Here is a 25469-nt window from a genome sequence, read left to right as displayed (position 1 = left end):
CAAGTCTACAGCCACATTAGCCAAGGAAAATCCATGAAGTACCCATTCATTTTCACCTTCTGCCAGATTCACTGGAATTTGATCATAGATGTTTGACATGGTTCAAGTTTGGATGCTGCGGTTCACTTTTAAGGTTTCTACAATCTCCGCTCCATTGATCTACGTGCATGTGCATGGGTGGAGTGGGATTTTTCGAGCAGTGGACACCTTTTGGAAACATGATGTCCTCACCAGTCCCACTCCCATTCACAAGGGGGTGATAGCAAAGTTTTTTTTTTGTCATTTCATTTTGTGAACGCACGGAAGAGTCGCCTTCCCTTGCTGGGGACACACTTTTCACGTCACTTCGATACAAAGTGATTTTCTTAACAGGTTAGGAGAGAATGTTCCCTAACCCTAACCTTAACCTCAGTCTCCTAACCTGCTACATTAATTATCCTAGCCTGCTGCATAAGTTTTCCTACACTGCTAAGAAAAATTCACTTCAGTATCGAAGTGGCGTGAATATAGTGTTTCCCTTCCCTTGCCAGTAGTAGCTAGATGGCAGCCTGGCTACCTGGCTTTAGCCTGGCTAAAAATATAGCAAGCTATCTAGCCTTATTAGCTTCCCACATCTCCATGTGAAATAATCAGATGTATAATAAAATAAGATGTTGTGGAAAATATTCTTATACTTGCTTATATAACCTAAAACATTATCCCAGTTTGATATGCTGCTTGTGTATTAATTCCCATATCAGCTACAAATAGAACGTCATCATGTATTGGTCATGGAGAAAAAAAAACATGGCTAGCTAGTTGGCCACAGCAGGTTCAACCATTTCACAATAGCCTAGAATCATTCGTTTTTACTTAAAAAAACTACTTTTTGGGATGGATTCTTGTTTGGTTTACAGTTTGAACAGTCTCTGAGATTATATTTGGTTATGAATGCAAAATAGACTACTTTGATGAATAGCCTATAAAGCCTATTGATCAGATCAAGGAACCAAGCGACAACACTGCCCCCCACGGCTGTGGAAGGAATGATACGGCGAGTCTCAATTTTCAGGTAATACAAAAGTATGTTGAATTCTGGATATTACAAGGAGCCCCTTTTGTGACAAAAAAGACATTGCAACGCTCCAAATCTTGCGTCTCCATAGAGCTTGTAGTAAGCTTTATCTGGCTTTTGTTCCCCCTGAGGTAGTTTAACAGTCTAGGGAGTCTTACTAAGAACACAACTAAACATTCTCTCATTCTCAGTAACCTAGAGAAAGTCCATGTTCTCAAACAGGAGTGGTCCGTCTGAGTGAGAATACTAATGGGAAATACACTAGTATTCAGACGAACTCCACAAAAGGGGGGCAGCATGTTTTTTCACTGTTAGCAGGTTTTTACCTGTCCGAGGAAAGTATGGAACTTGCAATGAATTAAGCTGAGAGGAGAGGGGAGGGGTTGCATTTTCCAAGCTCTGCACTGACTAGACCGGGCATGCATGTGTGTCCGCATGCGCCATCACGCACATGTTGATTTTGTCTGTTGCAAGCTAATTTGTCCTGGGATGTAAACATTGGGTTGTTATTTGACCTAAAATGCACAAGGTCCTTTTTTCTGGATCTTTGTAGAATTTTGACCCATTTTGAGTCCCACAAAATTGTGTGATCTCAACAATTAATCCATAGATAAAAGGGGAAACATAGTTTGTTTCTAGTAATCTCTCCTCCTTCTTTTTCTTCTTCTTCTTCTGTGGACTTTATATGGCAGTTGGCAACCAACTTTAAGGTGTATTACCACCACCAATTGGACTGGAGTGTGGACCTCAGTTCATCTTTCAATCACCCACGTGGGTATATGCTCCTAAAAACCAATGAGGTGATAGGAGAGGCGGGACTTGCAGCGCATCACGCATCATACATAGAACCAAGTTCTATTTTAGAGCCTGGCTACGCAAACGCTCATTGACACGCACGGGCAGTTTGGATTGAATAACATGTATGTGTACATTTATTTTACAACGCTTGCGCGTGTAATGTGAGCGGTGTGGTCAACATGTCAGCTTAGATAGTGATAGCGCTGACATCATCCACGTATTCCTATAGGAAATCCTCAATGGCACATGAAGCTGGAAGTATTTGAATTTGAAGCATGCCATATTGCTGAATGGGGCTGAATAGTACCAAAAAATCGCTAAGGATCATGGTGAAAGTGTCCATAACAAGCAAAGGATCATGGTCGATGTAGTTGTTTTCATCCTGCCTGCACGAGTCAACCCAATGCTGCTGGGTGGACTTGCAAAGAACGTTTATGAGGGCACGAGTAGGCCTGGCTCCAGGATGACATGTCTGAGAGGGTATTTTAAATCCATGTACACAAAAAGTATTGCTTTAGCGCTCAAATAAAACAAGGTAGATTGGTCAAACTGCTGTTCACATGTACAAAATGGATCTGAATTGTACACATCAACAACTATTGTTTTATATTAAAACACAGCAAAAATATGGGCCCCACTACAACATACAAGTGTATCCTTTTTTGCACCTACCAACACTCACCAATCAGCTCGACAGGATGAGCACAACTAGGCTATTAAAGACTCTTATAGGCTCCATAGCTTAAATGTCATTGATTATAACTATTGGCTACATTTCTGTCATATTTGTGAAACTACACAATGAGCGTAACCTATAGTAAGCCAAGCCGCCACTTCTCCAGTTGCGCAATACTTTCTGTGGGAGAGTTTCAGAAAAGAGAACTAAATCAAACTATGTGCATATTGTATATAGCTGATGTGAAATGTCCTACATGACAGTAGTCAATTTTAATCTGCCTCAAATAATAATAATACATCTGCAAGGTTACAGAAACACAGTAAAGACATGGGGACAGGAATCCAAACCAAGACCTTTTCAATCAAAGTCAGTTACGGCAACAACAACAAAAATGTCATTGTGGTTTGCAAAAACATGTTTGATGTATGAATTCATATGAAGATGAGTTTCTTCTTTGTTTGTTCCAGTGTTTTATTGATTCAATAATCCAAATGTGCATTCTCACAGAGCAATAGCCTGGAAACTGATTTTCATTGATGAAAGTCCCGGCTTTAGTTATGGATGGTACTTGGAGGCAGGACAGCAAAGCTTTTAGCAAGCAACTTAACCCATCCCGGGACTTTTTAGACTCATCAAATGTTTAGAACATGGACGACCTAGAAACTTTCCTGAGGGCCTATCTACTGTTTAAGTAGCCTAGACTAGTGTAGAGTGAACAGCTGGTTCTACAGAGAGGTCCAGAGATATAGAATGGAGACATGGTGGAAGACAGGCTCTACGGATCAACGCTGCCACGGAGGGGGAGTGTTCCACCACCACCGCCATACGGCTTTCTGAGACATAAGGATGGGTGTCGGTGGGGGGTGGCTGTGTGTGGCGGCTGATGGGGGCGGCATGACTCATAACCACAGACATTCATCGGGGCAGGGGAAAAACCTTTAATTCTGCCACAGTCAATCACTTAAATTTACTTACAGTATATTTGATCACGCCATATTGTAGCTGGACAAGACTGTAGTTCCTTCTAATTTGAGATAGCCATATGGTCCTGACTCATTGTGTCTTGTTAAGGCAAAAGTGATTGATGGTATCAGTAACATCATCCCACAGGCTTTCTACGAGGTTATCATGGACTTAAGAGTCTTAGTTTCTCCTTATCTGTTCTCTCTTTTCTTTGCTGAGTAGTCAGCACAGCACTGTAAAGTCAGACTCTTTCACGCACTTTATCTTCCTCCAATATAGAAAATAAGATCCTGGTGAACCAAATATTCCAGGATGATATTTTTGTGTATAGTTTTTGTCATAATTTTTTCATACTTTTGTTCAATTTTGGTCATGGTCTACGGCATCCATTTTAGGAAGTCTGATTTCAGGGAAAACTCTGCCTGTGGTCATTTTGTATATGTTGTGGAGTGAAGTAATACATGGTTCATTTAGAAGATTAGCTTATCTGGAATGAGCCATTATCCCCACAATGCCAAAGTGATGACATAGCCGACTGCTCAGTCTGTTTCCTACCAGTCAGACCTCACAGCACAGGTTTCACTGAAGAAAATATATAAATGGAAACAGTTGAATGCTATAAAAGTAATATCTTGTAAGAGCTGTTGGGCTGGTAGACATGTTCCACTGCCAGTTTGGCGCTGACCAGTCTGTGAGGTGTGTTCTTGTCAAGGGGTTACCTATGAAGCTCAGGGGTGCCACCTGGTGTTTACAATGGTAACAGGTAAAGGATCTGCATGTCACTTCTACGCCATGAGCTTACAGTACTTAGCCCTTTGATAAATTAGCTTGTTTTTTTGTCAATTATCATGATTACCTAGAAATACCTAGAAATGCTAATGCATGTACAACCACTCTCCTTCCCCCTGCATCTCTTCATCAGGTTTAGCTGTAAATGAGAATGTGTTCTTCTCAGTCAACTTACTTACCTGGTAGAATAGAAGTTCAATAAATAATTAAGTAGATAAAAATATGAATCATAATGAATAAGTATTTGGTTGTAACTGTGGATAAATTGTGTTAAAACATATGGGAACTTTTCTTGATATAGCTACTCTCTGCTGCCTTTGGAGTAGTTGTCACGTCCTGACCAGTAAGGGGGTTATTTGTTATTGTAGTTTGGTCAGGGCGTGGCAGAGGGTGTTTGTTTTATGTGTTTCGGGGTTTTTGGTTTATTTTCTATGTTAGTATATTTCTATGTTTGTTCTAGTGTGTCTATTTCTATGTTTAAGTTTCTTGGGTTGACCTTCAATTGGAGGCAGCTGTTCCTCGTTGCCTCTAATTGAAGGTCCTATTTAGTAGGGGTGTTTGTTCCTGTGTTTTGTGGGTGGTTGTTTCCTGTTTTGTGTATGTTGCACCTGACGGGACTGTTTTCGGTCGTTTGTTGTTTGTTTGATTTTGAGTTTAATAAAAGTGAATATGAGCACGTCACACGCCGCGTCTTGGTCCCCATTAGATGACCCACGTTACAGAACCACCCACCATGACTGGATCAAGCGGCGTGCCCGGGCAGAGATGGACACCTGGTCGGTATTGGAGTGGATGGAGAGAAGAAACTGGACTTGGGCAAGTTATTGACCGTTATCGGAGCCTACCAGGGAAGAACGAGAGGCAGCCCCAAAATGTTTTTTTTGGGGGGGCACACAGGTAGTTTGGCTGGGCCAGGGGTAAGACCTGAGCAAACTCCCCGTGCTTATTGTGTCGAGCATGTGCCTGCTTCTCGCACTCTCTCTCCGGTAAGCCTCCACAGTCCAGTACGTCCTGTTCCTGCTCCTCGCACTAGCCCTGAGGTGGGTGTTACTAGGCTGATGCCTCCTAAGCCAGCCCCACGCACCAGGCCTTTAGTGCGCCTGCCCAGTCCAGTGCGTCCTGTTGCTGCTCCTCGCACTAGCCATGTGGTGCATGTTACGGTTCTGGCGCCTCCAAAGCCAGCCCCACGCACCAGGCCTTTAGTGCACCTGCCCAGTCCAGTACATCCTGTTCCTGCTCCTCGCACTAGCCCTGTGGTGCGTGTCACTAGTCTGGCGCCTCCAAAGCCAGTCCCATGCATCAGGCCTTCAGTGCGCAGTCCCCGTCTAGAGCTTCCAGCGACAGTGCCCCGTCTAGAGCTTCCGGCGACAGTGCCCCGTCTAGAGCTTCCGGCGACAGTGCCCCGTCCAGTGCTTCTGGCAACGTCCCACAGTCCGGAACCGACAGAGACGTCCCACAGTCCGGAACCGACAGAGACGTCCCACAGTCCGGAACCGACAGAGACGTCCCACAGTCCGGAACCGACAGAGACGTCCCACAGTCCGGAACCGACAGAGACGTCCCACAGTCCGGAACCGACAGAGACGTCCCACAGTCCGGAACCGACAGAGACGTCCCACAGTCCGGAACCGACAGAGACGTCCCACAGTCCGGAACCGACAGAGACGTCCCACAGTCCGGAACCGACAGAGACGTCCCACAGTCCGGAACCGACAGAGACGGCCCACAGTCCGGAACCGACAGAGACGGCCCACAGTCCGGAACCGACAGAGACGGCCCACAGTCCGGCGCCGCCAGAGTCGCCCCTCAGCCCGGAGCCTTCAGCGGTGGACTACAGCCCTGAGCCTTCAGCAGGGGTGGACAGGTTAGAGTGAAATAGAAATATACTATGTTTGTTCTAGTGTGTCTATTTCTATGTTTAAATTTCTTTGGTTGACCTTCAATTGGAGTCAGCTGTTCCTCGTTGCCTCTAATTGAAGGTCCTATTTAGTAGGGGTGTTTTTTCCTGTGTTTTGTGGGTGTTTGTTTCCTGTTTTGTGTATGTTGCACCTGACGAGACTGTTTACGGTTGTTTTGTTGTTTGTTTGATTTTGAGTTTAATAAAAGTAAATATGAGCACGTCACACGCTGCGTCTTGGTCCCATTAGACGACCCGCGTTACAGTAGTTAAATTAGGTAAACCCATGAAGATTTGTTGTAAATTCACATAAGAATTCAAGATGTAGAGTGTAATTAATAAAAATGTCATATTTTAATGTTATACAGTAAATTTGGAAAGTATTCTGACCCCTTGACTTTTTCCACATTTTGTTACGGTACCGCCTTATTCTAAAATTGATTAAATTATATTTCTTCCTCATCAATCTACACACAATATCCCATAATGAAAAAGCAAAAATTGTTTTTTTTACATTTTTACAAATGTATTAAAAATAAAAACAGAAATACCTTATTTACATAATTATTCAGACCCTTTGCTATGAGACTAAATTGAGCTCAGGTGTATCCTGTTTCCATTGATCATCCTTGAGATGTTTATACAACTTGATTGGAGTCCACATGTGGTAAATTCAAGTGATATGACATGTTTTGGAAAGGCACACACCTGTCTATATAAGGTCCCACAGTTGACAGTGCATGTCACAGCAAAAACCAAGCCATGAGGTTGAAGGAATTGTCCGTAGAGCTCCGAGCCAGGCTTGTTTGAAGGCACAGATCTGGGGAAGGGTACCAAAAACAGTTATGCAGCATTGAAGGTCCCCAAGAACACAGTGGCCTCCATCATTCTTAAATGGAAGAAGTTTGGAACAAACAAGACTTCCTAGAGCTGGCCGCCTGGCCAAACTGAGCAATCGGGGGAGAAGGGCCTTGGTCAGGGAAGTGACCAAGAACCGACCAAGAACGCTCTGACAGAGCTTCAGAGTTCTTCTGTGAAGATGGGAGAACCTTCCAGAAGGTCAGCCATCTCTGCAGCACTCCACCAATCAGGCCTTTATGGTACAGTGGCCAGACAGAAGCCACTCCTCAGTAAAAGGCACAAAGTTTGCCATAAGGAACCTAAAGGACTCAGACCATGAGAAACAAGATTCTCTGATCTGATGAAACCAAGATTGAACTCCATTGATTGCCAAGCTTCACGTCTGGAGGAAACATGGCCCCATACCTACGGTGAAGCATGGTGGTGGCAGCATCATGCTGTGGGGATGTTTTTCAGTGGCAGGGACTGGGAGACTAGTCAGGATCGAGAGAAAGATGAACAGAGCAAAGTACAGATAGATCCTTGATGAAAACCTGCTCCAGAGCGCTCAGAACCTCACACTAGGGTGAAGGTTCACCTTCCAACAGGACAACAATCCTAAGCACATTGCCAAGACAAAGCAGGAGTGGCTCAGAATGTCCTTGGGTGGACCAGCCAGAGCCCGAACTTGAACCCGATCAAACATCTCTAGAGAGACCTGAAAATAGGTGTGCAGCAATGCTCCCCATCCAACCTGACAGAACTGGAGAGGATCTGCATAGAAGAATGGGAGAAACTCCCCAAACATAGGTGTCCCAAGCTTGTAGCGTCATACCCAGGAAGACTTGAGATTGTAATCGCTGCCAATGGTGCTTCAACAAAGTACTGAGTAAAGGGTCTGAAATACTTATTTAAGTGTGATACTTCAGTTTTTTATTTTTAATACTTTTGCAAAACGTTTGCTTTGTCATTATAGGGTATTGTCAGAATAAGGCTGTAACGTAACAAAATGTGGAAAAAGTCAAGGGGTCTGAATAATTTCCGAATGCACTTTACCTCAAACGTCTTTCCCAAATCATCAACATTTTTATATAACAGTCACTGTGTTGACTGCACAGGTGGGTCCACATGGATCATACTACTTCTGAGGGGCTGTCACATAAAAGGGATGGGTAATCACACTATTGCTTTAGTCCCAGGACAAGGAATGTTAAAGGATTTGAGATTTGGCAAAGATCCAGTTTGAATCAAATCGCTTTTTTTTGTCAATGTGCCAATGGAAATAATTATGCAGTACAGAACAGAGACATTTTTCATTGGTGTCTGGGTCTTCGCCAGGGTTGTGGGTTCGATTCCCACGGGGGGCCAGCACAGAATTGTTTTTAATGAAATGTATGCATTCACTACTATAAGTCGCTCTGGATAAGAGCGTCTGCTAAATGACTCAAATGTAAATGTAAATGTATGTCTTTCTTTTTTTCCTGTAAGTCAAGCTTTAGAGGAAATTAGCTAATGTCTGACAGTGGGGAGATTTTACTATAACCGACAGTCACCTTTCCAGAACCCTCTTTTCCCTGCAGTTGAACTGAGATTTTATCCAGTACCTAATGGAAAATATATGTTCCACATTAATGCTTAACACATCGTTACAGTTAACTGTTGTTGATTTATTATTTGTTTTACTCCCTTTTTTCTCCCCAATTTCATGATATCCAATTACAGTTGTGTCCCAACTCCCCAATGGGCTCGGGAGGGGCAAATGTCAAGTCATGCGTCCTCTGAAACATGACCTGCCAAACTGCGCTTCTTAACCCCCGCCCACTTAACCCAGAAGCCAGCTGCACCAATGTGTCAGAGGAAACATTGTTCAACTGATAACTGAGTCAGCCTGCAGGCTCTCGGCCTGCCACAAGGAGTCACTAGAGCACGATGAGCCAAGGAAAGCCCACCCGGCCAAACCCTCCCCTAACCAGAACGATGCTGGGCCAATTGTGCGTCTCCTTATGGGACTCCTGGTCACGATCGGTTGTGACACAGTCTGGGATCGAACCCGGGTCTGTAGTGATGCCTCAAGCACTGCGATGCAGAGCCTTAGACCACGGGGCCCCTCAGGAGGCCCTGCATGAACTCTTCTGTGTTTAAAGTGTCCAATTGGGTTTGTGTTTATTTTGTTGTTGGTGTTACTGCATGATAGCAAAGAAATCATAAAGTTTAGCGATGTCAGGGTCTAGGGAGGAAACCTGCAATCTATTATTAAGCTACATAGAAAGCCAATAGGAAGTGAGCTATGAGAACATGTCTGAAGTATAACATTTAACCAATGGCTTTGCTCTAGTGTCTTCATGTTACTTGCTCTTTTTCAACATTTAACATCTAGCCTATCTTAATACAGTAACCCAGAACTGGGTGTCCTCTGTGCCATCTTCCTATGATTTGTAGCATTTAGCTATAACATATTGTAAAAATGAAAAATGACACCGCATAATCTTTAAAGTGAATTTCAAGAGCAGTGGTGTGATTTTGAGCATTCAATTTCTTCCTGTCCCTGTTCTCATACATTTTTACACAGAAAAGCAGATCTCCCTAATATGCTCCTTCCCATCAAAGTTCCTTTGAGTTACTCATTTTGACTTTTTTAGATCATATTTTTTATTTATCTTTCTTTAAAAATACAAAACACACATACAAATGACAACACAGACACACACAAACATCAACGACATCACAGCTACCCAGACCCCCATACTCACCCTCCCATCTCAAGCGCCTGCATCCCTCTCCGCCACATGGCCTCAAACTGCACTGTTTTGTTTCTCTCTGTCGCCCACCCACTTTCTACATTTAGACAATAAAGGATTTGACCTTTCCATTGTGTTAACGATGGAGGATTAGTTGATTTCCAATTTTTAAGTTTGCATTCTTTCAAGATGATTGATGGGAAAAGTATAATCCATCCCATGAGGTTTCTCACTGCTCCTTCATATGCCATATCTTGAAATATGCAGACAGGTGGATAAAAATGACATTTACATTGTAATACTTCTGACAGCCAACTATTCTAACTCTACCCATAACCTTTGGATATTATAACATTCCCAGAAGGCATGGATTATTTTTTTATTTTTTATTTCACCTTTATTTAACCAGGAAGGCCAGTTGAGAAGTTCTCATTTACAACTGCGACATGGCCAAGATAAAGCAAAGCAGTGCGAAAAAAACAACACAGAGTAACACATAGGATAAACAAAAGTACAGTCAATAACACAATAGAAAAATCTCTATACAGTGTGTGCAAATGGAGTAAGGAGGTAAGGCAATAAATAGGCCAAGTAGCGAGGTAATTACAATTTAGCAAATTAACACTGAAGTGATAGATGTGCAGATGATGATGTGCAAGTAGAAATACTCGTGAGCAAAAAAGTTAATTTAAACAATGTGGGGATGAGGTAGGTAGTTGGGTGGGCTATTTACAGATGGGCGATGTACAGCTGCAGCGATCGATAAGCTTCTCAGATAGATGATGCTTAAAGTTAGTGAGGGAGATATAAGTCTCCAACTTCAGCGATTGTTACAATTCGTTCCAGTCATTGGCAGCAGAGAACTGGAAGGAAAGGCTGTCAATGTGGCTGTTGGCTTGGGGGATGACCAGTGAGATATACCTGCTGGAGTGCGTGCTACGGGTGGGTGTTGTTATGGTGACCAGTGAGCTGAGATAAGGCGGAGCTTTACTTAGCAAAGACTTATAGATGACCTGGAGCCAGTGGGTCTGGCGACGAATATGTAGTGAGGGCCAACCGGCGTTGAGCATACAGGTTACAGTGGTGGGTGTTATATGGGGCTTTGGTGACAAAACGGATGGCACTGTGATAGACTGCATCCAGCTTGCTCAGTAGAGTGTTGGAGGATATTTTGTATATGGTATCGAAAGTCGAGGATCGGTTGTATGGTCAGTTTTACGAGGGCATGTTTGGCAGCGTGAGTGAAGGAGGCTTTGTTGCAAAATAGGAAGCCGATTCTAGATTTCATTTTGGATTGGAGATGCTTAATATGTGTCTGGAAGGAGAGTTTACAGTCTAGCCAGACACCTAGGTATTTGTAGTTGTTCACATATTCTAAGGCAGAACCGTCCAGAGTAGTGATGCTAGTCGGGCGGGCGGGTGCGGGCAGCGATTGGTTGAAGAGCATGCATTTAGTTTTACTAGCATTTAAGAGCAGTTAGAGGGCATGGAAGGAGTGTTGTATGGCATTGAAGCTCTTTTGGAGGTTTGTTAACACAGTGTCCAATGAAGGGCCAGATGTATACAGAATGGTGTCGTCTGCGTAGAGGTGGCTCAAGGAATCACCCGCAGCAAGAGCGACATCATTGATATATACAGAGAAAAGAGTCGGCCCGAGAATTGAACCCTGTGGCACCCCATAGAGACTGCCAGAGGTCCAGACAACAGGCCCTCCGATTTGACACACTGAACTCTATCGAAGAAGTAGTTGGTGAACCAAGCGAGGAAGTCATTTGAGAAACCAAGGCTGTTGAGTCTGCCGATAAGAATGTGGTGATTGACAGAGTCGAAAGCATTGACCAGGTCGATGAAGACGGCTGCACAGTACTGTCTTTTATCGATGGCAGTTATGATATCATTTAATATCTTGAGCGTGGCTGAGGTGCACCTGTGACCAGCTCGGATACCGGTTTGCACAGCGAAGAAGGTACGGTGGGATTCGAAATGGTCAGTGATCTGTTTGTTAACTTGGCTTTCGAAGACTTTAGAAAGGCAGAGCAGGATGGATATAGGTCTGTAACCGTTTGGGTCTAGAGTGTCACCCCCTTTGAAGAGAGGGATGACCGCGGCAGCTTTCCAATCTTTAGGAATCTCAGACGATATGAAAGAGAGGTTGAACAGACTAGTAATAGGGGTTGCAACAATGGCGGCTGATCATTTTAGAAATCGAGGTAGCAGGCAGTTTACTCTGGGCACCTTATTCATCCAAGCTACTCAATACTGCCCCCAGATCCCAAAGAAGATATCTAAGAGATCTCCATATACACTACCGTTCAAACGTTTTAGAACATCTACAGTACTCATTCAAGGGTTTTTCTTTATTTTTACTATTTTCTACATTGTAGAATGATAGTGAATACATCAAAACCATGAAATAACATATATGGAATCATGTAGTAACCAAAACAGTGTTAAACAAATCAGAATATATTTGAGATTCTTCAAATAGCCACCCTTTGATGACAGCCTTGCACACTCTTGGTATGTTTTATTTAATTAGATCTGCTTTGATATTGTTGAGAAATGGGATAAAGTTATCTTTATATATTTGTTGTTTGTTGTCACTTATTAACCTCTATGGGACCCCTTCCCGTTCTCATCCCGGTAACGGGATTGCTTGACAAGATAGCAAATATCGAATAATTTCAATTTCTCAAACAATCAACTATTTTACAGCATTTGAAAGATAAACATCTCCTTAATCCAACCACGTTGTCCGATTTCAAAGAGGCTTTACGGCAAAAGCATAAAGTTAGATTATGTTAGGACAGTACATTGACAAAACATTACACACAGTTATTTTCAATGCAAAGACAGGCGTCACCAAAAGCAGAAAACCAGCTAAAATTATGCACTAACCTTTGACAATCTTCATCAGGTGACACTCCTAGGACATTATGTTAGACAATACATGCATTTTTTGTTCTATGAAGTTCATATTTATATCCAAAAACAGCATTTTACAATGGCGGTGATGTTCAGAAAATATTTAGCCTCCAAAACTGTCGCTGAAAATGCGCTACAATTTACAAAATTACTATTCGAAAACATTGGTAAAATATAATATTGCCATTCAAAGAATTATAGATTAACATCTCGTGAATGCAACCGCATTGCCAGATTTCAAAATAACTTTACTGGGAAATCACACTTTGCAAAAAACGAAGTACTATGCTCAGAAAAATAGGCTAGGCGATACAGGTTAGCGCCATCTTGGAACCATCTAAAATCAAATATACTATTGTAAATATTCACTTACCTTTGATTATCTTCATCAGAAGGCACTTCCAGGTATCCCAGGTCCACAACAAATATAGTTTTGTTCGAAAAAGTTCATAATTTATGTCCATATAGCTCCTTCTTGTTAGCGCGTTCCGAAGGCTACTCAAAATGTACGAAGCGCGTGGGACTTGTCATCACGAAAGTGCAAAAAAATATTATTTACGTTCGTTCAAACATGTCAAACGTTGTATAGCATAAATCTTTAGGGACTTTTTCAATCAGAACTTCAATAATATTCAAGGCGGACGATTGCATTGTCTTACAAAACGTTTCAGAACGAGAGAGTACCCACGGGCACGTGCATCATAGTAGTAATGGCCCTCCCCCTATGACAAACTTTCCAGGCCTCTCGTTCGGTCAGTTTTTACAGGAGAAGACTCAAACCACTTTGTAAAGACTGTTGACATCTAGTAGAAGCCGTAGGAAGTGCTACATGAATCCTAATTTACAGTGTGTTTCATAGGCAAAGGCTTGAATGTGATTCCACACATCAGATTTCCACTTCCTGTTAGGATTTCTCTCAGGGTTTTGACTGCCATATGAGTTCTGTTATACTCACAGACACCATTCAAACAGTTTTAGAAACTTCAGAGTGTTTTCTATCCAAATAGTAATAATATGCATATCCTACGTTCTGAGTTTGAGTAGGAGGCAGTTTAATATGGGCACATATTTTTTCCGAAATTGTCAATACTGCCCCCTAGCCCCAACATGTTTTAAGCATGCTAAGTATTTAATCTCTTTTGTTGTCCACTTAAAAGATTTCTGTAGAGCATGAGTTTTTCTTTTTCCTATTGCCATTATTTTGTTTCATTTTATATCCTGGCATTTGAGAGTATTCAGAAAATATTTTTAGGAAGGGGGCATTAAGTTTGACTTTCCATGGCTGACCTTTGACCTTTGTCTGACCTGTCCTGTCGGTCCCGCCTTCCACAGGAGATGACGCGGGCTGCACGGTCGACGGCCAGGTGTACACCAACAGAGACATTTGGAAACCTGAGCCATGTCGGATCTGCGTGTGCGACAGCGGCTCCGTCCTGTGCGACGAGATCCAGTGCGATGAGCTGTCCAACTGTGAGAAGGTGACCATCCCCGAGGGCGAGTGCTGTCCCATCTGCCAGAGCGAGGGCGGCTCAGACACCAGTGGCAACGTCAGACCCGGTGAGTGGTCAGAAAGCGTGACCTAAAATTTGTTGTGACCCCAAGTCATGAAAAACATTTCTTATGAGAGAACCCAGTGTGAACTGTTCATGAATGTGTAACAACTAATGTAACTACGTGTGAACCCAGTGCTTTGCTATGAAGAAAATAAGAATTAACTCCACTCCGTAGACTAGATGCTTTTGTGACATGATTCTTTGTCTGTTATGTTCATTTTCAGATGGTGGCAGAGTCTACAGGGTAAGCTTTAATATATCATTGTGATACATCTTTATAATATCGTATTACTACTTGAATTTAAACGGTGGAGCAACGTCTGTCTTCTTACTCTTCGTTTGTAGGGTCAGAAAGGAGAACCTGGAGAAGTACCACAGGTGACTGGGATCAGAGGTCGTCCTGGGCCTATGGTAAGCTTATAGTTCACTTTGTTTTCAAAGTCTATTATAAACTGAATTTATGATATGGAACTTTGTTGCGATTCAACAACATACAGCTTTATTGGTGCATATAGCTTTAACCAGCTGTTTCTCAGTTGTGGTGTTGATTTTGTAAAACTCTTTGAGTCGACACTAGGTGGCAGAAGAGAACAGTTACCTTTTAACTTGACCTGAAAGCATTTCTGTGTAGTACAACTGTACTTGACAGAGCATACGGAATGACTTTACTCTGTTTCCATAGTAATGATATTATCATGGGATTTATGAAGGAACATTATTGTGTCTACGCTATCGTGACTTTTTCATCTGTTCTTTTTGTCCTAAAACAGGGGCCTCCCGGATCGCCAGGATTCAGAGGGGACCGAGGACAGAAAGGAAGACCTGTACGTTCCAAACATGATTCACAGAGCAAATACATTATGCTTTAGCGAAGCTTGAGTTCTGTACTGCATAATTATTTCCATTGGCACATTGACAAAAAAAAGCGTTTTGATTCAAACTGGATCTTTGCCAAATCTCAAATCCTTTGTCATTCCTTGTCCTGGGACTAAAGCAATAGTGTGATTACCCATCCCTTTTATGTGACAGCCCCTCAGAAGTAGTATGATCCATGTGGACCCACCTGTGTAGTCAACACAGTGACTGTTATATAAAAATGTTGATTGATTTGGGAAAGACGTTTGAGGTAAAGTGCATTCAGAAAGTATGCAGAGCCCTTGACTTTTCCACATCCTTATTCTAAAATGGATTAAATTACTTTTTTCCATATCAATCTTTACAAAAATACTCCATAGCGGCAAAGTGAAAACAGGTTATTAGAAAATTTAGCAAATGTATACAAAAATTTAAAACAGAAATACCAAGACTCTTCCTAGAGCTGGACGCCTGGCCAAACTGAGCAGTCGGGGGAGAAGAGCCTTGGTCTTTGAGGTGACCAAGAACCCGATGGTCACTCTTACAGAGCTCCAGAGTTTCTCTGTGGCGATGGGAGAACCTTCCAGAAGGACAACCGTCTCTGCAGCACTCCACCAATAAGGCCTTTATGGTAGAGTGGCCAGACAGAAGCCACTCCTCAGTAATAGGCACATGACAGCCCGCTTGGAGTTTGCCAAAAGGCACCTAAATGATGCAACCAAGATTGAACTCTTTGGCTTGAATGCCAAGCGTCACGTCTGGAGGAAATCTAGCAACATCGCTACCGTGAAGCATGGTGGTGGCAGCATCATGCTGTGGGGATGTTTTTCAGCGGCAGGGACTGGAAGACTAGTCAGGATCGAGGCAAAGATGAATGGAGCAAAGTTCAGAGAACTCCTTGATGAAAACCTGCTCCAGAGCACTCATGACCTCATATCCGTGATATATCAGCCCGTATACCACTGGTATGACAAAACACTTATTTTTACTGCTCTAATTACATTGGTAACCAGTTTATAATAGCAATAAGGCATCTCAGGGGTTTGTGGTATATGGCCAATATACCACAGCTAAGGGCTCTATCCATGCACTCCGCTTTGCGTCGTGCATAAGAACAGCCCTTAGCCGTGGTATGTTGGCCATATACCACACCCCCTCAAGCCTTTTTGTTTAAGTATAGCACAGCCTTAATTTTTTTCTTGAGGCTAATCAAGCTGAGACATGATAATAAACTTACTACTTAGTCACTATTGAATTAGGATATTTCAGAGAAGCAACTACTTTATGTGTTAACTATAATAGAATTAGATGGATTAATTTATTAATGGCTTTCATTGTCATGCTTAAATATAATACAATGTCTTCAAAGATAATGGAGACTACATGACTTAAAGATAGTTAAAATTGATGTGCTGTGCACTTTCTGGAGATTTGTCTCTTCGTTGAATTACGTCTTAATGATCAAGAGATTGCGCAAATAGAAATGGACAATACATTAGCATTAGAAAACATTCTGATAGACCCATTCCGCAAACGTATGTATTTTGTTTAAATTCAGTACACAACAAAAACATAAATTATGAATGTATATGCTGCCCTCATTGGAATGCTGATCATATTGAGGGCATACATTAAGCATAATCTGATTTAGCAGAACAACATTAGTCTTTATGATTTATGACATATGTTGCTTGTCTGCCTCTCATATTATGTTTAACACCCTTGATTCAATTTATCAGTTTTGTCAAGCATACGCTGTAATAATTGTTTTCTCATTTGTGGCCATTTTCGTCATCCACTGTCATTGCATATCAACTAGAAAACATGCTTTAGAACCAGAAGGCAATATGAATGTCTACACATATATTACTAAACCTAAATTGGAGATCCGTAACTCAAGTGTCACTGATATCAATACATGATTTGAGCAGAAATGTAGGTCGCACATCAAGTTATGATTTGGCACATAATGAATGACGCCGTATGAACCTGTAATGCATTGCTTCGTCCTGTTTATATTAACATGACATTATCTAATTGAAGGGGCTACGTGGACCAGCAGGATATGACGGAGAGCCTGGTGTGCCTGGAAATCCAGGAGAACCCGGACCTGCAGGAAACCAGGGTCCACCAGGGGTAAGTACCACAATACCCACCCCTCATAAACAATGTATAATGTGAATTATAAACTGGGTGGCCCTGAATGCTGATTTACACGGGTATGACAAAACATTTATTTTTACTGCTCAATTACGTTGGTAACCAGTTTATAATAGCAATAAGGCACTGGGGTTTGTGGTATATGGTTAAAATACCACTGCTAAGGGGTGTATCCAAGCACTCCACGTTGTGTTGTGCATAAGAACAGCCCTTAGCCGTGGTATATTGGCCATGTACCACACCGCCTCGTGCCGTATTGCTTAAATATACACTACCGTTCAAAAGTTTGGGGTCACTTAGAAATGTCCTTGTTTGACCCAGAACAGAGTCACGTCTTGCTCTTCATTGTAATCAGAGGGCTAATATAAATACAGTGCATGCCCGTCTCTATTGGCTAAGAGTTGAGGAGAGACTGACTGCATCAAATCAAATCAAATGTTTATTTGTAACCAACAATGCAGTTTTAAGAAAAATAAGTGTTAAGTAAAAAACAGATAAGAAAAAAATTTAAATGTATAATTAAAGAGGAGCAGCATTAAAACAGTAGCGAGGCTATATACAGAGGATACCGGTACAGAGTCAATGTGCGGGGGCACAGGTTAGTCAAGGTAATTGAGGTAATATGTACATGTAGGTAGAGACTATGCATAGATAATAAGCAGAGAGTAGCAGCAGTATGACGGGGGTGGGGAGGGGGATACAAATAGTCTGGGAAGCCATTTCATTAGCTGTTCAGCTGTCTAATGGCTTTGGGGTAGAAGCTGTTAAGAAGCCTTTTGGACCTAGACTTGGCGCTCCAGTACCGCTTGCCATGCGGTGAGAACAGTCTATGACGAGGGTTGCTGGAGTTTTTGATAATTTTTAGGGCCTTCCTCTGACACCGCCTGGTTTAAAGGTCCTGGATGGCAGGAAGCTTCACCTGACTAATGAGGCAGCAGTTGATACCAGGTGTGAAGTAGAGGAGTGGGGTGAGGGGTGGTGATAATGGGATCGGGGGGCATGAATGACCCTAACCATAAAACATTAGCAGATTGATTATCTGGACATTATCTGGCCAATTGAGATACATAGTTTGGGGACAGGACAGCAACACTGGCTGTTAGCTGTCCCAATGAGATGCTGAGTGTTCTCTGAGTTGCAGATTGCATTTCCAATACTCTAAATCACTGTTCTGTTTCTCCAGGGACTGGGAGCTCAGATGGCTGGAGGCTTTGGGGATGAGAAATCTGCCGGCCAAACAGCCATGGTGCCAGGAACTAGTGTAAGAAGGGTGCAGTGACACTATCTTGGGTCCCAGGAGTCTCTTGTGCCATATTTCTTTGCTATGGCTTGGATAATTAAACTTTTGTGATGTATCAAATGTTTTTATCGCTTAACTGTTAAGGTATAGGGGGCAGTATTTTGTACCCAAATTAAAATGCCTACTACTCGGGCCCAGAAACTAGAATATGCATATTATTAGTGGATTTGGATGGAAAACACTCTGAAGTTTCTAAAACTGTTTGAATGATGTCTGTGAGTATAACAGAACTCATATGGCAGGCAAAAACCTGAGAAAAATCCAACCAGGAAGTGGGAAATCTGAGAATTGTAGTTCTTCTTTTGAATCCCTATCGAAACTACAGTGTCTGTGGGGTCACGTTGCACTTCCTAAGGCTTCCATTGGCTGTCAACAGCCTTTAGAACGTTTTTTCATCCTTCTCCTGTTACTGGGCAGAGAATACTAGCTCAGTCAATGAGTGGACTGCCTGAGGACAAAGGGCTTGGTTATGTGCGAGCCCGCGAGTGCTCCGTTCCTTCTTTTTCTCCGGGAATGAATACACTATTGTCCAGTTGGAATATTATCGCATTTTTATGTTAAAAATACCCTAAAGATTGATTGCAAACAACGTTTGACATGTTTCTACGAACGGTAATGGACCATTTTGACTATTCGTGTCTCGAATTACGCTCACGCATTATGCCTTTGGATAGTGATCTGAACACACGAACAAAACAGAGGTATTTGGACATGAATATGGAGTATTTCGAACATAAAGAACATTTCTTGTGGAAGTAGGAGTCCTTGGAGTGCATTCCGCCAAAGATCAGCAAAGGTAAGGAATGATTTATAACACTAATTCAGAGTTTTGTTGACTTGGCGGGTAGCTGTATAGCTTGCACTGATGGTTGAGCTATGTACTCAGAATATTGAACAATGTGCTTTCTCCGTAAAGCTATTTTAAAATCTGACAGCGGTTGCATCAAGGAGCAGTGTATCTATAATTCTTTAAATAATTGTTAGATATTTTGTCAATGTTTATGATGAGTATTTTTGTAAATTGATGTGCTCATTCACCGGTCGTTTTGGTGGGAATACATTTTCTGAACATCTCGCGCCAATGTAAAATGCTGTTTTTGGATATAAATATGAACTTGATCGAACAAAACATACATGTATGGTGTAACATGATGTCCTAGGAGTGTCATCTGATGAAGATCGTCAAAGGTTAGTGCTTCATTTTAGCTGTATTTTGGGTTTCTGTGACACATCTCCTTGCTTGAAAAATGGCTGTCTGGTTATTGTTTGTCTATGTACTGTCCTAACATAATCTAATGTTTTGCTTTTGCTGTAAAGCCTTTTTGAAATCGGACAATGTGGTTACATTAAGGAGAAGTGTATCTTTAAAATGGTATAAATAGTCGTATGTTTGAGAAATTTAAATTATTAGATTTTTGATGTTTTGTATTTCGCGCCCTGCTGTTCATTGGATGTTGGCTTGGCGTTCCGCTAGTGGAACGTCTGTCCTCAGCAGGTTTTTAATGATGTTGATGTATGTTTGGAACAACTATTTGTTGAGTCTGTGGGGCCATACTTTTTTACCAATAATGATTGTGAGTGCAATGATGTCATCTGTGTTTTAGGGGGAGGCAGGAGCAAGAGGACCTCCTGGGCCAAATGGAAACCCTGTAAGTTAAAAACAACCCATGAAGAAATCAAATCAATCTATTTGGAGATAGCCATTCACCAACCTCTCTCTCTCACTCGCTCTCAGGGCCATGCTGGACCGCAAGGACCCCCTGGGGAAGTCGGTGATCCAGGTCACATGGTATGACATTCTTCTTGTCACGTCATGTTTCTAGTCAGGTGTTCCCTGTTTGTTGCAACAATTCTCAACAATGTGTCTATGAGAATAACACCTTGAATCATGTTGGCACCACAGTAATCACATTCATCTTCTCAAACAACACAAAACTGACAGACTGTACCATGTCAGAAGGCATACATTGTTGTGGACACAATTTCTGTGCAACTGTTTATGTTGACCATTTCATCTCCTGGTCACACTTTTCATAAAGCAGACAGGTATAATAAATGATAATGCAGTTCTAATGCATTGTAGGGCTTGTCATAAGCATGTATAACCCCTTTATACAAGGTCTTATAATTCTCTTCTGTTGTAGGGTACATCTGGACAAAGGGGACCCGAAGGGCCACCGGGAAAGCCGGGTGAAGACGTGAGTAAACGCTCATCTCTGTTCAGCCGAAGTACTGACGCCACCCTGCATATCAAAGACATGGTTTTAGTGGGCTAGTGGTAATGTCCTCTGCCTCACGAGTCTGTTGTGTTGTGGAAAATGCTTCCCAACAGAAACAAACTCGAAAGACATGAACATACTAGATAGGAAGTGTACTAACCAGGACCATTTGTTAATGAACACTACTAGTGTGTTCTCAAGCATGATGTGTAAGAAACATCACACTTTATACATCTCATAATATATTAGTAACATGGCCATTTGCTGTCATCCTAGGGAGAAGGAGGAAAATCAGGAAATCCGGGAGAGATGGGATTCCCTGGATCAGCGGTAAGTTATATATCAATGGAAGTGTTATACTTGAAATTATGACTAAAATGACTGGAATACTGTATTGAAACTGTACTAAAATACCATGTATTACAGGGAGCTCGAGGATTTCCAGGGACACCTGGGCCTCCTGGATTGAAAGGCCATAGAGTAAGTATGACCCCCAACAAACATTCAAAGAACCTCACTGTGAACTCATGTGTCACGCAATTATTGTCCACTAATGGAAAAATACACTTTGTTGTTTCAGGGTCACACAGGTCCAATTGGTCTAAGAGGCGAAACTGGAACTGTAGGATCCAAGGTAAAACGTCTATATGAAGTTATATCTATAACTCACTCACTATGTTTTTATGATTCATATTGACATCATAGTCATTTCTTGTCATGATATTTCAGTGATATTCATATAGATATTATATAGATGAGTGTATAATATACACAAAATCTGAGAGAAATAAGCTTTTTGTGCCTATGGAACATTTCTGTGATCTTTTATTTTAGCTCATGAAACATGGGACCAACACTTTACATGTTGTGTTTATATTTCTGTTCAGTATATATTAAGTATATGCATACTGTAAAGTTTTGAAAGGCATGTATTGATGAATGCAATGTTTTTGTAATTGATCTCTTAGGGTGCATTAGGTCCCACTGGTCCGATTGGCACACCTGGCCCTATGGTAAGTGGAAAATATTTCAAATATACAGTATTGTGTACTAGCAACTTATGCAGTCACTGACAAAACGCACTGAACCTTATTGTGATGTTTTATTGATAAGTATCTATTGGTTCTTTGGAAGAATCCTCTCCGTCTGCACAGTTCACAAAAGATAAGATAGGTTAAAGCAAAATGGTGGATGCCTACCTAGTGTTAGCTTTGACCAGTCTAGATTCTTCATAGTGTAGTGAAGAAGAATGAAAAAAGACAAGCATTGGAAGGCACTATATGGATGCAGCCCATGATGAGGAGCCATGCCTGTACTGTACATTACCTTTGGATTGATTTCTTTCAGCTGTTTAAAATAAACAGTGCAATGTGCTTAACTAACATATACTTAAATTCATGAATTATTACAATTATTATTTTATTCTAAAATGGATTCAATAGATTTTTTTCTTCATCAATCTACACACAATACCGCATAATGACAAAGCAAAACAGTTGTTTTTTTTACTTATGCAAATGTATTAAAAATGAACATGGAATATTACATTTATGTAAGTATTCAGACACTTTACTCAGTACTTTGTTGAAGCACCTTTGGCAGCGATTACAGGATCAAGTCTTCTTGGGTATGACGCAACAAGCTTGGCACACCTGTATTTGGGGAGTTTCTCCAATTCTTCTCTGCAGATCCTCTCATGCTCTGTCAGGTTGGATGGGGAGCGTTGCTGCACAACTATTTTCAGGTCTCTCCAGAGATGTTCGATCGGATTTAAGTCCGGGCTCTGGCTGGGCAACTCAAGGACATTCAGAGACTTGTCCCGAATCCACTCCTGCATTGTCTTGATTGTATGCTTAGGGTCGTTGTCCTGTTGGAAGGTGAACCTTCACCCCAGTCTGAGGTCCTGAGCGCTCTGGGGCAGGTTTTCACCAAGGATTTCTCTGTACTTTGCTCCATTCATCTTTCCCTCTATCCTGAATGGTCTCCCAGTTACTGCTGCTGAAAAACATGCCCACAGCATGATGCTGCCACCACCATGCTTCACCGTAGGGATGGTGCCAGGTTTCCTCCAGACGTGACGTTTGGCATTCAGGCAAAAGAGTTCAATCTTGGTTTCATCAGACCAGAATCTTGTTTCTCGTCGTCTGAGAGCCTTTAGGTGCCTTTTGGCAAACTCCAAAAGGGTGTCATGTGCCTATTACTGAGGAGTGGCTTCTGTCTGGCCACTCTACCATAAAGGCCTGATTGGTGGAGTGCTGCAGAGAAGGTTGTCCTGGAAGGTTCTCCCATCGCCACAGAGGAACTCTGGAGCTCTTTCAGAGCGAACATCGGGTTCTTGGTCACCTCAAAGACCAAGGCTCTTCTCCCCCGATTGCTCAGTTTGGCCGGGCGGCCAACTCTAGGAAGAGTCTTGGTGGTTCCAAACTTCTTCCATTTATGAATGATGGAGGCCACTGTGTTCTTGGGGACCTTCAATGCTGGAGACATTTTTTGGTACCCTTCCCCAGATCTGTGCCTCGACACAATCCTGTCTCGGAGCTCTACGAACAATTCCTTCGACCTCATGGCCTGGTCAAGTTGTAGAAACAAAAACCTGTTTTTGCTTTGTCATTATGGGGTACTGGGTGTAGATTGATGAGAGAAAAAAACGTCATCAATTTTAGAATAAAGCTGTAATGTAAAAACAGTGGGAAAAGTCAAGGGGTCTGAATACTTTCCTAATGCACTGTATGTGTGTTTTTCTTTCTTTGTATTGAAAACAGGGCTCTACTGCAAATGAGACGTTGGTCTCAGTTGATCCCCCATATAAATAAAAGTATAATAATAACATGGGACTGTTTGCAGCATCTTTTGGTATTTGCAGGACTAGTCCTAGTGTATCAACTCTCTGCCAATTAACACCTATTTTCAACTTTTACTTTTTCCTTACATTTATATGTTTATTGCTTAATGGTAATTTTGTCAATACATTCATATGTTTATTGCTCTGCCACACTAAAAGTAATCATGATTAATTGCTCCTTTTAGGGCCCTAGAGGCATGCCTGGGGAGAGAGGTCGCTTAGGAGCAAATGGAGTGCCGGTAAGAATGAGAACACTTAAAGTTGGGAGGTTAACACCATCTTGTTCGTGAGAGTTTCCTCTTTCGACAGTGGGTTCATTTCAGTTCATAGCCCAAACGGTTCAGACGCTACAGACAGAAGCTGGCACATCAGCGTTACTGACTTTAGACGAATCCCGTGGGGCTTGTGGGGTCGTAGAGCAAAATGAAGAACACCATTGTGTTTGTGAGAGTCTCATCTATAGAGTGGTCTGTTGGGACGCCACAGACGTTTTAGTGAGAAGACCGATTTTCGGGATGTCTCATGGTCTGACACACACCACTTTTGCTCGACCACCTTCAAAAGCAGATGCAGAAGGCCGACATAGGTGGATGCGGTGGATCCTTGAGACGCAGGCCATGCAAAAAATATCTCTAGCTTAAACTGACGGATTTTGATGGGGATTTTTTTTATTATGTTACTTAGATCTTAAGGTTAATATCATTCTCAATTGTATTGCTAATTTTTATATACAACAGTATAAATGTAATGACTCCAGATAACAAGATATTGTTACATCCACTCACACCATTACAAGTCCTCAATTATTTTTTCAAATATATTTTATGTATTTGACAAGTGTACACGATTCAAATTTCCGATGCATGTCTTTACAAGAATTGTAATTGTAGATTGTATTCTGTGTGAATCCAATTATTTTTTTATTTTTTTTGAAGGGAATGAAAGGTCCTCCTGGGAACATTGGTAAATCTGGTCCGATGGTAAGTTGGCCTGCAGTTGCTACTAATATAATACTGCATTTGAGCTATTCGTTAATTCAATTTTCTGGTATTATACTTGCAGGGTCCATTAGGTATCAATGGTCCCCCAGGTTATCCAGGAATTCCAGGAATGAAGGCAAGTACTGTAGACTATCAAGTAGAACATTAAGTATTCAATACATGTTCAAATCAATGTGATTTAAATAGTAACTTCCGAGGCTGTATATGTAGCAGTGTATGCAATATGTTGTAAATGCAACCTAATAACATACAGTATATAGCTAACTAATAAGGCAACGTAGGACTACTGTATGTACATGAAATGGACTCATGAGGATTTCTGTTTCTATTCTCCAGGGCCAACCTGGTGCCACAGGAGTGCGGGGGCCCGAGGGGCAACAGGGACAGAGGGGCGAGACAGGACACCAAGGCAGGGCAGGATCAACTGGCCAACAAGTAAGGGTCTTATTTATAACACCTACTCTCTTTGTTAAACATCATTGTGCTGTACTTTTAATATGATATATTTGCTATATTTAGGGTCCTTCAGGAACAGACGGGGGCCCAGGTACTAAGGGTCCGGTGGTACGTATAGTATCATGAATCTAGTACCCCTAATTTTCAACATAACTGTATTATCAACATAATTGTATTATCACATAGCATACCTAGATTCATATGCTCAAGATTGATGTCTATTGAGAGATATTCCTGTTGTTTTGTAGGGTACTATGGGTGTGCAGGGTCCCGGGGGTCACCTCGGACCCCATGGTCCACCCGGACCTCAGGGAAGCACTGGACAGCCTGGGATCAAAGGTCAACTGGTAATGTGGCGTCCGTTTACTTTGGATAGTAATTTTCTACTCCAGAGGTCCAT

General features: G+C 41.9%; 1 protein-coding gene across 1 annotated transcript in view; it reads left to right on the top strand.

Moving 5' to 3' along the window:
• Positions 1 to 25469, top strand: part of col5a2a (collagen, type V, alpha 2a) — a 65809-nt gene that overhangs the window by 26937 nt on the left and 13403 nt on the right. The window contains exons 2-20 of the mRNA XM_029703040.1: positions 14016 to 14240; positions 14461 to 14480; positions 14582 to 14647; positions 15007 to 15060; positions 17135 to 17227; positions 18435 to 18512; positions 20156 to 20200; positions 20287 to 20340; positions 20696 to 20749; positions 21047 to 21100; positions 21197 to 21250; positions 21351 to 21404; positions 21739 to 21783; positions 23798 to 23851; positions 24548 to 24592; positions 24675 to 24728; positions 24950 to 25048; positions 25133 to 25177; positions 25318 to 25416. Coding sequence (XP_029558900.1) covers positions 14016 to 14240; positions 14461 to 14480; positions 14582 to 14647; positions 15007 to 15060; positions 17135 to 17227; positions 18435 to 18512; positions 20156 to 20200; positions 20287 to 20340; positions 20696 to 20749; positions 21047 to 21100; positions 21197 to 21250; positions 21351 to 21404; positions 21739 to 21783; positions 23798 to 23851; positions 24548 to 24592; positions 24675 to 24728; positions 24950 to 25048; positions 25133 to 25177; positions 25318 to 25416 — 1292 coding nt within the window. The remainder of the gene's footprint in view (positions 1 to 14015; positions 14241 to 14460; positions 14481 to 14581; positions 14648 to 15006; positions 15061 to 17134; positions 17228 to 18434; positions 18513 to 20155; positions 20201 to 20286; positions 20341 to 20695; positions 20750 to 21046; positions 21101 to 21196; positions 21251 to 21350; positions 21405 to 21738; positions 21784 to 23797; positions 23852 to 24547; positions 24593 to 24674; positions 24729 to 24949; positions 25049 to 25132; positions 25178 to 25317; positions 25417 to 25469) is intronic.

Source organism: Salmo trutta, chromosome 20 (genome assembly GCF_901001165.1).
Source record: "Salmo trutta chromosome 20, fSalTru1.1, whole genome shotgun sequence".
Lineage (NCBI taxonomy): Eukaryota > Metazoa > Chordata > Actinopteri > Salmoniformes > Salmonidae > Salmo > Salmo trutta.
This window is presented reverse-complemented; position numbering and strand designations above follow the sequence as displayed.